The sequence below is a fragment of the Tachypleus tridentatus genome, chromosome 11, assembly GCF_004210375.1.
Source record: "Tachypleus tridentatus isolate NWPU-2018 chromosome 11, ASM421037v1, whole genome shotgun sequence".
NCBI classification, from domain to species: Eukaryota; Metazoa; Arthropoda; class Merostomata; order Xiphosura; family Limulidae; genus Tachypleus; species Tachypleus tridentatus.
This window is the reverse complement of record NC_134835.1, coordinates 56,245,406-56,259,320: the sequence shown is the minus strand read 5'-3', so window position 1 is coordinate 56,259,320 and position 13,915 is coordinate 56,245,406. Positions and strand designations below refer to the sequence as shown.

At 30.1% G+C, this 13,915-nt stretch overlaps 1 protein-coding gene across 14 annotated transcripts in view; it reads left to right on the top strand.

The window, feature by feature from the left end:
• LOC143232193 (RNA-binding protein 39-like) overlaps positions 1–13,915 on the top strand; it is a 79,622-nt gene that overhangs the window by 40,460 nt on the left and 25,247 nt on the right. For 13 of the 14 annotated variants that reach the window (XR_013017427.1, XM_076467333.1, XM_076467329.1 and 10 more), the window contains 2 exons: positions 1,994–2,191; positions 5,392–5,457. Coding sequence is in view for 13 of the 14 variants with exons in the window: in XM_076467333.1 (XP_076323448.1) it covers positions 1,994–2,191; positions 5,392–5,457 (264 nt within the window). In the remaining variant the exon portion in view is untranslated. The remainder of the gene's footprint in view (positions 1–1,993; positions 2,192–5,391; positions 5,458–13,915) is intronic. The other variant, XM_076467335.1, reaches the window with a different exon arrangement.

The window sequence follows — 13,915 nt, the reverse complement described above, 5'->3', positions numbered from 1 at the left end:
ACGTTTGTTGACTTGCATGCAAATTTTTATTGAACTGCTACTTTATGAATTTATGTCAATAAGTTTGGAATCAAATTATATAATTCAAACTTTGATTTTAAAGATGAGTTAATTTCTTAATCTGAAAGGAAATATTAAAATAACACACCTGAATATAGATTTTAGTGAGTCATGTGGCATGTTGAATGCAGCACTGTTTAAAATTAGATGTTTGTGATTTCAAAATACTAAGTCTGTAGTGTTGTACAAATTAAAAACTCAAGTTACCAATATTGACAAGCTTGAATGCAAAATAAAAACCTTGTATCTTTTTATTTCGCTGAAATATGGCTGGCATACTGAATTGAACACTGTACCTGTTTTTGGAAACAGTTCCTTGTATACAGTTACTTCAATATATGATATTTAGATAACCAGTCAACAGCTTAGAATGTCTCCTAGTGATTATCTTTGCCATTTTAACTTGTGAAAAGGCTATCGCATTCTTTAAAACCGAGATTTCAAGAAGGTGGGTTATATTTAGTCTCCTTGAATTTTCATATTTTTTTAAACCTAAATACAGCTTAGTTTCTAAGCTTAATAAAATTATAGTGTGGCTCTAAAGTATCAGCATAATTATTTATGATACTTAATTATTCAGTTGTATATGGGTGTGTATATATAAAACCTAAGTAATTTTTGGTTTGATACTCTTCATGTGAAAAATTTTAAAAGGTTTAGCAACATCTGTCCAGCAGTAACTGAGTTCATATGCCATAGCTAGTTGAATTAATTGTTTGCTTTACTTTTTCATTTGTTATTCTATATTTTAAGAAAAATAAGTTTTGTGACTTCTTTCTAAATTGTATTAATTTATAAATGTAATGTATAATAATTGAAATGTTACTGAATATAAAAAAAATACTAGTCCACTAAAATACATCCAAGATATGGAACAATAAAGATCAGTTTTGTACTGTTGGAAACGGTAACATGAGTGTATGTGCACTGTGTAAGTTATGTAATGTTAGCTAGGCATGACAAGAAGGTCAATATAATGAAAAATGATGTATCTAAATTTAAATATGTAATGTTTTGAGACTTATGCTGCTAAGACTAAACAGTTGTATGTTTGTGTTGTATTATGTTGTCATTTTAGCATGATGGTGAGGAGTTGGTCAATTGACAGACCCTATATAGCTATTGAAAACAAGTGTTTGAAATCTGTTTAGGAGGTTTGAGATTACACAAATAATATTTGAGATTTTTGCAATGAAGAAGAGTTTTTAACCATAATATGAAATCACTTTGCACTCTGACTAGTAATGAAACAGATTTGATATTTTTACAAAGAGTAAGGAAAATGTTTCATTAAAAATATTTTTATGTACAAAAAATTGTAACATTTACTAAAAGTCTTCCAAATCTTGAGAAAATACACATTTTATTAAAAGTTATAGTGAAAATATTTAACGTGCTAATGTGTATATGAACTTGTGTATATTATACTGAACTTGTTGCAAAAGGATTAAAAGAACACCAAATTTCTGTAAGAAACCTAACTTAAAGGGGGTAATTATATTGTCAATTACACTGGAATTGGGATATTTTTTTAAACTAACAATACTTCTAAAAGCAAATACTCTGTTTGAAACTGTTACCTTGATGAAATTGGTTGATACCATTGTTGTGGTTTTAATGTAACCATGTAATGAAAAGAAGCAGAAGAAAGAACAAGAAATTCAAATACATACATATTGTTATAAAAGGAAACACTGTCTATTAATCTAAAGTTCTGATGACTTTTTGAGGAAAGTTTTAAATACCATTTTGAGCCGGTTCTACAAAGGCAGTGCTGCCAACTACTTGATAAATGTTTTTTTTTTTTTTTGGGGTAAAACAAGTTTTTAAGAAATATTGATATACTATTCTCATTTCTTCAACTTATAAAGATGTCTAAGTCTTAAATGGATTACTGACTTATTTTTATCTTTTATTGCATTTTTTTTGTTAGGCTGTTGGACTAAATGGTCAGAAACTGCTTGGTATCCCAGTAAATGTGCAACCTTCTCAAGCTGAAAAGAATAGACAAGCAGCACTTGCAAGTAATTTGCAGAAAGGTGGTAATGGACCTATGAGGCTATATGTGGGGTCTTTACATTTTAACATAACTGAAGACATGTTAAAAGGCATTTTTGAGCCTTTTGGAAGGGTAAGATTTATTTTGAGATAAAAGTTTCAGTTTTCAAGAAATCGGAAATAAGGCTCATTTAAAAAAGAATATATATGCATTAATTTCTTTTTTCTAGTATAAGCTTGACTGTCTCATTACAGGTAGGTTAAAGTGTGCATATCATGATTTTCTGGAGAATTCTCTACCATAGTAAGCTACTTTATCATCATTGTATACAAATGAATTTAGCATCAAAACATAGTTAGTAAATAATATTTTAATGTTACATAAGGTTTAAGTTCTTAATTTTTAAAACTCATCTACCTTAGTAATTAGAATTGACATTTCTTGATGTGCTCTCTGCTCTTAATGTATTTATGACAGTTCTAAGAAGTATGGAATCTAATATAAATTAATAATTATAATATAGATATTACTGAGGAAAATCATAATTTTTATAGCCTTCAATCTTATTTGTTTACAGAACAATAAAATATAAAATCAGACCCCACTTGTCATGTGCACAGTATTACATCATCTTTTTCACAAATTACAACTAGTTTTCTCTGACGCTTTATACTATATTGTTTAACCACTACAAAGCTACAGTTTTAATCTATTAAATCATTTATTTTCTCTACATAATACTATCTATCTTACCTCCAGTTTGAAAATTGCTTTTGCAGTATGCACATCAACATGTGCAACCCACTTACATTGGAAGTTCCACAAATAAAAGTAGTAAATGAAATGATTTGAAAATTCAAAGATAATTTCCCAAAGGCGTGTAGTTTCAGAAAAATGAAATATGTAATTGTTACTTTTTCCATTATTTCTACTGAAATTTTTTTTTATAGTCATTCCAACTCAAATTCTAAATAGTTTGTGTGAAAGGTGACTTTCATATTAAATATAAAAGGACTTTTGTATCTTGAATTTTTGAAATTTCATTTGCATAACCTCTCTAACCTCCTTAATGAAAATCAAATTTTTTTTTTAAAGTAAGTGTATGTGGATATATATTTTTGCTCTACATTATCTTTAATTGGAACTGTTACCATTAAAATAAAGTGCAATGAAATGTTTAAAATTAAAAAAAATCAAAATATACACATTTATCATTTTGTTCAATAATCTTAAATTTTTTTTGGTTATATGTGTAATTGTATTTTTTTACCTTCTAGCTTGTGGCTCATTTTTAATGTTTTTGTTCTGTTACTTATTATGGATAACTTATGTCAACATATATTAATAGTTGCCCATGGGAAGTATAATGTTACCATCAGCAGAGTTACTTTAGCCTCCAGCAAAATGTTTTTTGGGTTGATTAGTTGTGTAGTTCTTACAGAGTGAAGCAAAAAATTTTGGATTGTACAAAAAGTGATTAAACCATTCAGATGTTAATTTTAAAACACAAATAATGTCTACTTAACTTGCACATTACGAGGTTGTAACAAATTTGTACTTGTTAGTTTCTGTTAGTAAACAACAACTCTTTCTTAATATAAAATCAGATTTAAAGATTTAACTCTGAAACATATATGTTTTTATTATGATAGCAAAATGTTTTCTACATTTGGATTAAAAATGTTTTCCTTTGTGTAAGAAATCTGAAAGTTAAATTTTGTAATCTCTAAAACATTCTGAATAAGAAAATTTGTGAGAGATAGTGGAATTTGTCTATTTTTTGCATGCTATTAATCTATGTTGTTTGGAGCATTATTTAATTAAATAAAAATTATTAATTGCAATACTGTCAGTATTATGTCAACATATATTAATAGTTGCCCATGGGAAGTATAATGTTACCATCAGCTTATATAACTATATAACTAACTATATAGTTAGTTATCAAATTAACTCCTTTTGATAACAAAGAGCAAGAAAAGAGAAGATTAGATAAGTATTTTATTTTTTGTTTATGCTTATTCATTACATATAATTATAAGAGCAACTAAAATGTAAAAGTAAGGATGTTTTTAAGCTAGTTAAGATTAGGTTAAGTACAATAAATAATAATAATATAAAAATGTTTTGTGAGGCATGCGCACAAGCTGCATGTATTAGTTGTGGGTATTGTAGTTCGATAACATAACATGAGCAGCACATTCCCTGAGTGATTTACCACTTATAGACATTCTGATAGTAGTTAGTCACTGTTCAAAGGGCAATAACAGAAATAAAATTTAACTACAGATAGAAGTATATGGTTACAAACTATAGAGCTGCTTAAGATAAACAAATGAGGTTACATATTACAGCATGAAGTCATCCTAGAAGCAAAAAGTGGTAATTTAGATTTATTTCAATTTGTTTTTTGGTGGCTACAAGGTGGGTGAGATTGACTAATCTCATTTTGAGTAAGGCAAGAGAAAAAAGCATATAGACTATGAAATTTTACTGAAAAAAATCATTTGAAATGTATTTTGGAGGTCTTAGAGGTTACACAAAGAAAGTTTGAGATTTTTTATTGTAACATCAAAATTACTTTGCACATGGATTGTTCAAAACAAGTTCACAACATATATATGGACAAATCTTTATTTTATTAGAAACACTTTAAAAAATGTGTATTTTTTGTACATTAAAGACTTATTAAGTGAAATACTGCCACACTTTGTGAAGAAAATCACATTGTTTTGAAAGTTAGAAGTATTAAGTCTAAAAAGACTAAAAAAGTACAGAGGTCAAGTGGTTGGTCATATAGACTGAGCCCATGTTGAGAGAGTTAAAATGTTTAGTAGTAAAACTTGAATTGTGAACTATGTTTTTAGTTTCCAGTTTATTGACATATTGATCAAATTTTTTAATATAACTGGTGTGACATGCACTTTGACCTTGCTGTATATGTAAGGTTAAAGAGTTTTACTACAAAGATATGTATGGTAACCAAATTGTTAAAGTTAATATTTTCACTCATTATTGTGTTTCTTGTTTTAAGGTTTTATTGTTGAAGACCTGAATTTGATAAGTAATATTGAATTGTTGTTTCACAGGCCTTAGTTACATTTAAATGCAATCATGAAATGTAAAATCGTTTAGTGCTTCAAGGTATGAATAAAGGTTTGGAAGTGAAACAATAAAGCTGCTGATAAATCTGTCAACATAGTTATTTGTAGTAAACTATTTTACTGATTTGTTACACTTTTGTAAGTGTTGTTTCAGTTCAAGACTTGATTTGGTATGTGATTACTTAATGTATATAAATGTCTTTTATATATGTTGTTTTTAATACTCAGATTGAAAAAGTGGAACTTATCAGAGATACAGAGACAGGAAGATCTAAAGGTTATGGATTCATTACAGTGAGCAACTTAATGTTTTTTAATCTTTCAATATATAGAGAACAGTGCTTTTTTCTTGTCTCATTTCAAATGACTTGCATACAGAAAGCATTTTATGTTATCTAAGTTTTAATTACTTTGTTTCAAACAAAACCTTTTAAAAAATTACTAAAACTGCAATTTTTATGCTGTGATCAATGTACTTTAAAAAATATTGACTTAGCAGCAATTCTCTCATAGCCACATGAGGTGGCAATGTAAATGAATAATGACCTATTTGATATGTAGTGTACAAAATGGCCTGGCATGGCCATATGGTTAAGGCTCTTGATTCATAATCTTAGGGTTGCAGGTTTGAATCCCTGTGGTACCAAAAATGCTCACCCTTTTTGCTGTGGGGGCATCATAATGTGACAGTCAATCCCACTATTCATTGGTAAAAGGGTAGCCCAAGAGTTGGCAGTGGTAGGTGATGACTAGCTTCCTTCCCTCTACTCGTAAACTGCTAAATTAGGATGGCTAGCACAGATAGCCCTCGTGTAGCTTTGTGCAAAATTCAGAACAAACCAAAATATACAGAATGCCTCACTTAAATGCCCTTGACAATATTTGTTTAATTATATTTTCCACCTACATCACTATCCCTTTGTCTTGGTACTATATATAAACATCTCACTTAGATAATATTAATCACTTTGTTTGACAAAACCTTCAAGAGCCTACTCATAATACTAATTCAGGTTTTTTGTTCTTCTATCTAGTTGAAGCATACCTGGCCCTTAGTGGCCAAATTGGTTACTACATTTACGGCATTGATAAGAATTGTACGGTAAATATTCATTTATTAGCTAGCCAGGCTGAGTTTTTGTTCAGCTTGGGGTATGGTGGTAGGTAGAATAAAATACACAGCATAGCTGACTAATGAATGAATATTTGTTGTAAACTTCTTATCAATGCTACAAATGTAGCTGTCATTTTGGCTGCTAATTTTAATTTCACTCTGTTTAAGATGAACACTCAATCCTCTTTTGGCTCCACCATGTTTATGCACTTAGGTGTTTTTGATTAGATATCAATAACTATAGATGTTGTCAACAACATCAATTGCAATGTTAAAAATGTTTAAAATTAACCTTTTTGGTACAGGAATGTTTTCAGCATGTCAGTTTTTCTGAGTTACATTCAAGATTTAAGTAAATTACTTTTTTAATCATCGTGTATGAATACACTCGACATAATAATGTTTCTAACATTCCAAATTTTAATACTGTTTAAAATTTGAATTTTATAAAGTAATAACGAAACAAAATTCTTGATTCCTCATTGTAAGAGAATTGTGACATTTGCTTTCTATGTATCTCATCTTATCTAATTTATTTAACATCCCTAAAAGAAGGATGAAGTATAACATAAATTACTCATTATAATTTTTTCATAATTTTTATAGCTTTCAATCTTATTTGGTTACATAGTCATAAAATAGAAAATTAGGCCCCAGTTGTTATACCCAGCTGTTAGATTTTCTCTTTCAAACATTGCAATAGTCATCTTTAATATGTAGTTCCATATTATTTATAACCAATAGAAAGCCAAATTTCATTTTATCAAATAATGTATTGCATTACATTGTTTTTGGTGCAGAAAATTATTTATTTTCCCTTCCAGTTCAGACTATTCCCAGGGGACTCATATAGACAAGTGTAGCTGAATTTCTAATGGCTCTTGTCATATACTTAGAAAGCCAGAAGACATATGATAGTTATAGAACATAGTCTACATTTTTTGTGTTGTTATTCTGTGTTCTTTGATGCATTGTTTAATTAATCCTCTTACCAAACACATCCTTTACTATGTATGCCATGATGTTTTGAGTGAATTTCATTCAAAATTTATATTTTGTTCATTTTACACCAATTAGTAAAGTATAAAATTCTAGCTCATTATTCATATTTTAATAATGTACAAGTTTTACATGCTGTGTTTAACAAAATTCTGAATTTTTCCTTGTTAGAACAATGAAACAGTATTCTCTAGTCATCCCTTCTTTTCCAAGTTGTTTTCCACTTCTCCAGTAATTACAAGATTCAATGTAAATTACTCATTATATTGTTATCGCTCTGGCGAAGCATAAGTTTCATAGACTTCAATCTTGTTTGGTTACAGAACCATCAAACAGGAAATCAGTATAACCTGATTATTTATAACTAATAGAAAGCTAAGGTTTCATCTGTTAAATCACATGATATATTTTGTTTTCTGTACAGAAAAATGTCAATTTCTCTTTCATTACAAGTTTCATTCCTGCTGGAAATATATAGAAAAACGTTTTTTTGTTATAGTTCTTGTTGAATAGTTACCAAGCCAGTAAAATTGTGATAGGTTGTGGACATATTCTCCCTTTTTACATGTTATTATTTTTTGTTCTTTGATTCATTATTTGATTAACTGAAAATTATTTGGTACACTAGAATTCTACCATCAATATATAAAAAAAAGTAGGTTTAAGTGTCATCAACAGAAGATAGCAAATAAATGAAAAGCCCAAGTAAGTACTTTATTTTTTTTAGGTGTTTTCTTTATTTATTATTGTAAAAGTTACTAAAATGTTAAAATAGAAAATTGTTAAGATTAATTAAGGTTAGAATTGGGAAAATAATAACATAAAAAAATTTTCAGGGGTACACTCACAAGAGCTTTGAGTAGCTCATGTCATATCATTTAGTAGTGTATCATGAGTTGCACATTCTCAAATGATTTACAAGTTATAATGGTGTGAATTGTAGTTAGACATAGTTCAAAAAACAATAAAACAGTAAAATTTAGTATAAATAAATGTATTTTGTAATGCGTTTAAAGCTATATATGATAAAAATGTAGTTTTATGTAACATTTTGTAAAAGAAAAAAAGGATTTATTTTGATTGTTTTTCTTTAGGTAGTTAGAGGTCAATTTGACCAACAGTGCATAGAGTTAGGGTAGAAAAAGCAGATAAAATATAAAGTTTTACTGGGAATAAAATGCTTGAAATATATTTTGGAGGTTTTGGACATTATACGAATAAAATTTTAACATTTTTTGAGGTAAAGAAAAGTATTTTTAATCTTACCATGGTATTCACTTTGCACTCAGAGCAGTTAAAGAAAAAAGATTTAATATATTCATGAAATAATTTTTATTAAAAATATTTCACTAAAAAATTTTTTTTTGCAAAAGACTTGTAATGATTACTGTAAATGTCAAATTTGGTGAAGATACTACAATAAAAGATAATAGTATTAAAACTGAAAACAAACAGTGGTCACAGAGTTGATCTATTTGAGAGAGAGAAAATATGAAATTTTCTAATGCAGCAGTACCATTAGTATAAAAATTTAGGGTTATGTTTCATTGACAGTTGACAGGATTAAAAAAACAAAAACAGATAAATACTATTTTTCTTGTTTAAATGTGTATTCTTTATTTTCTTTATGATAAAAATAACTAAAATGTAAAAATTAGAAATGTTTTAGGTTAGAATACAAAGAGAATAATAACAGTAATAAAAAGTTAGTACACCCTATCTCCCTAATAGCTAGTGTTACCCCCTTTGGCTGAAATAACTGCAGTGAGATGCTTTTTGTAGTCATCTACCAGTCTCTGACATCAGTCTGAAGAAAGTTTGCCCCACTCCTCAATGCAGAATTCTGTCAGCTGTGAGATGTTTGAGGGGTTTTTTGCATGTACAGCTCATTTCAACTCACCCCACAGCATCTCAATGGGATTAAGATCTGGGCTTTGACTCGGCCATTCCAGGACTCTCCATTTCTTAGTTTTCAGCTAGTTCTTGGTGAATTTACTGGTATGTTTTGTGTCATTGTCATGTTGCAGGGTCCAGTTCTGCTTCAGCTTTAATTTTCTTACAGATGGTCTCACATGATCCTCAAGCAGCCTCTGATACCCAGTAGAATTCATGGTGGATTCCATGATTGTGAGCTGTCCAGGTCCTGCTGCAGCAAAGCAGCCCCAATCCATGATCCACCTCCATGCTTTGCAGTTGGTATGAGGTTCTTTTCCTGGAATACTGTATTTGGTTTATGCCAAATATGTTCTCATATCTGGTGTCCAAATAATTCAATTTGGACTCATCTGTCCAAAGAGCATTATTCCAGAAGTCCTGGTCTTTGTCTACATTCTTCCTGGCAAACTTCAGTCTGGTCTTGACGTTTCCTCCTTGCACACCTCCCATGCAAGTGACACTTGTGCAGTCTCTTTCTGATTGTAGAGGCATGCACTTTCACATTAACAGTAGCCAGAGCCTGCTGTAGGTCCTGTGATGACATTTTAGGGTGTTTGGAGACCTCTTTTAGCATCTTGCAGTCTGCTCTCGGGGTGAACTTGCTTGGATGACCAGACCTGGGCATATTGGCAATTGTTTTGAAAGCCCTCCACTTGTTGACTATTTTCTGGACAGTGAAATGGCTGATTTCAAACTCTTTTGAGATTTTTTTAAATCCCTTACGAGACTCATAAGCTGCTACAATTTTCTTTCTGAAGGCTTCAGACAGCTCTTTTTCTCTTTCCATGGTGCTCACTCTCACTTCAACAGTCAGGAGCACACCAAACTAAATGTTTGAGGTTTAAATAGGGCAAGCCTTATTCACAATGCTGAGTAACAATCTTCTAATCACATGCACCTGGTGTGATACACCTGTGTGTGAGTTGAGCCATTTTATGTGGGTATGAATGTGGGGGTGTCCTAACTATTTCCTCAGTTAGAATATACATTTTTATCGAATTACATTTGACAGATGATTTTGAAAAGTCTTTTCTTCAGGTTTAATTGTTTATTTATATTCCTATAATCTCTCAGTATTGTTAAAATTGGGATTAAATATCTATATATCCAAAAATGTTACAAAAATATACAGGCTTTCATAAGGTGTCCTAATTTTTTCACATGACTGTGGTTTCATGTTACAATTTGAAATCATTCAGAAAGGAAAAAGGGTAATTTATATTCCATCTTCAATTTTGTTTGTGATGGTTACAGAGTTGGTCTTATTGACGAATCTCATAGAGTTAGGGTAGAGAATATATAAAATATATAGCTTTACTCTAAAAAACATGAAATTTATTTAAGTTTTACAGATTAGGTAAATGTAATTTCAGAATTTTCTAATTAAGAAAAGTGTTTTTAATTTTAATGTTAAAATCATTTTGCACTAATAACAGTCAGTACTTTATATTTCATTAAAAATTTGTTTTTAGCTACTAAAGACTAAATTCTTTGTAAAGGTTTGTTAAAATATTGGAGATCAATTGGAAATAAAGATCAATTGGGGTCACAAATTTAGTTGATGTTAGCAAACCCATAGTGATAGTTTTAATTCATCCCTTGCTTGTAATGACCTGGCCATGGACAGGTGGATAAGGCACTCGATTTATAATCTGAGGATTGCTGGTTTGAATCCATGTCGCACCAAACATTCTTATCCTTTCAGCCGTGGGAGCATTATTATGTGATGGTCAATCCCACTATTTGTTGGTGAAAGAGTAGCCCAAGAATTGGCAGTGGGAGGTGATGACTAGCTGCCTTCCCTCTTGTCTTACACCTCTAAATTAGGGATGGTTAATGCAGATAGCCTTTGGGTAGCATTGCACAAAATTCAAAACAAAGCATCCTTGTTTGTGTTGAACCAATTAAAATCAAAACTTGTGTTCTATGACAAATTTACTTGTTATTCTGGTGGTATATTTCGTACAGTAAATTTGAACATGTGACTTTTTGTTATAAACAACTTTCTCTTTCAATATTGGCCAAATGGCTGGGATAGCTGTAAGTCTGGATTTACAATGCTAACATCAGGGATGTGATTCCCCTTGTTGAACACAACATATAAACCTGCGTGGCTTTGCTACATGAAAACGCACACACACGTTCAACATTGTGGCCACAGGCTTTGGCTAATAATATGAAAATAATGCTCAATCATGCTCATGACAAAGTGAGCAGTATTGGTAAAAAGCATTCTAACACTCCAGAAGTCATTGGTTCAAAATAAGTACAAGTTCTATGGAGATTCATATATTCATATTTTTGTAACATATTTCATTATTAAATGTGTGATTTTCTTAAAATGAATAGTTTGATACACATACATCACTGTTCATTTTTATAAGGCATGGCACTAAACAACAATGGCAACTAAGCATGCAGTGTGTAAGCTTGTCAAACGTTTGAGATGGAAAAATGCATTTTCAACAATGCTTGGGTAGTAAATTCTGTCAGTGGTGTCAGCACTGTGGACCCAACAAACATGAGGCCTTTTGTAAAGTCTGTAGAAAAGTGATTGATGTTAGAACATGTGTGAAAGTGGCCTCAAAAGTAATGAGAATGACGCAAAACATTACAAAAGTCTTGCAGATAAATGACCAAATCCTAAGATTTTATGATGAAAGACTTTTATCAATAGGACAGATCAACTGTGAAATGTGGGACAGAGTTGGAGTCTGAAAAGAATAAAATGTTATGATAAATTAAGTCATTGCAGTTGTTTTTGACCAGGAATTTTGCCAATCAAGGCCTACCAATATTTACATTTGACCAAACTTTTAAGTCTTTATATCTTGTCAAAATGTTCTAAACTATTGAATCAAAGAAAATGGGAAATAAAATATTTTGTATCAAATATTTATGGAATTTGCATAGTGTTAGCAGAAATTTTTTATACGAGGCAGAAGAGGAAAAGGAACTTTTGCAGCTTTCTTCATGATACTATTGATTGTGCAATAGCTCAAAACTACAGTTGTGCTGAAACAAAATCAGCATCAACAAAATTGAAGGCTATAAAAATTATTGGTTGTTTGAGCAGTGATGATCTTGTAGTGAGTAATTTATGTTGAATTTTGTATGTAGTGAAGGAGTGACAAATAGAATAGAGAAGAGAAGATGTATAGAAAAATACTACCTTTCTCACACTAGGTAAAATTAAATATATTTGTAATATTGCATATAAAATAAAGGACTTAGAACTTATATACCATTGAAATATGGAGTATTAACTACAATTTTATTCTGTACTAATTGGTATAACAAAGAAAAAGTAGTTTTATGAAAGTTTGAATGTAAGTCACTAAAAATATGTGACATGCAGTAAATGGCACTCAGCCAGAGTGGGTTAAAGAAATTAATTGTTTACACTCCTTATGTATAACAGTTTATCTGATGACAAAACTGATATCTATAAACAGCATCATAAACTTTACAGTTCAGGAAAAGTATCTGAAAGTTTTATTATTTACACACATGAAAAGGATTATTTAAACATTTTTTACTGAATTTGCAGGAATTTTGAGAAGAGAAACATGAAAATAAGCTGACTGTATCCGAAAACTTACTGTTAGGTGTTTATTGAGAAGATTCTAAGTTATAGTGCTACTAACTGTTTGAAACAGACTTGCTGTCATTAAGAGTGTATGATAGATTCATGATCAAATTGGACCTTGCCAATGATAATTAAAAAAATGCATGATATAGATGTATGTAAATACAAGTAATATATATTTAACTGTGTATGTGTAGATACATACATGTGTTGTGTGTGTGTGTATGTATGTCTTTCACTTTCGTTGCTTTTCTTTTCATTAATACACCTTCTGCTATTGATATAAAACTAATTTTCATGAAAATTTATGTAAATTGAACTTTAACAAGAGAGAATTTTTAATAGCCATGACACTTAAAATTATTTTAGGCAGGATTAAATTTATAAGATTTTTTTTTCCTTTTATTTTTAGTTGTATTTTTTGCACCAGTAATACTAAGTGTGGGGCGTGTGTACACCCAATTTAACTTTAACTCTTAAATGGTGGCCATCATCAATTGATGCTGCTACCTACAACATTTCTACTGTTTAAGAAGTAATACTCATAAGGATTTCTGTTGACCTACTCTCAAAATGAAATTCATTTAGGCAAAGATGGAATAAATTAACCTGTGAGACCTTGAATGGGTAAGATACATTAATTGAAAGGGTTTGACCTCCTGACTCCAAAAGCATAATTAGATCTCAAGTTGAAAAAGAAATGATGGAGCTCTGAACTACAATTTGTACTTGAAAAAAATTTTAAAAAAACTCAGCTGTTCTCTGAGCTGCTATGCCATAACTAAGTGTTTAAGTCAGACTGAGTAAACCTATTTTTATAATAGTATTTTTCATCAAGATCAATTTGTATTTAATAAATGTACAATAAATCCTAAATTATTTTATTTATGTACATTGTGTGATAATGATAAATTTAACAGTTGTGAAATGATTTCAGCTGATGGAATTGTTTCTACTGTTTTGTCATGTTTACTGATAAGACAATAAAGCTTACCTGATGTTTTATCAAGGAAGAAAAATATGTGTTGTTTTCAAACAATTATTACTTTGATCCCAGTTTAACTATTAATCCTGCCATCCGTGTTTTTACTCACTCATTCAATGTGCAGTTTGTG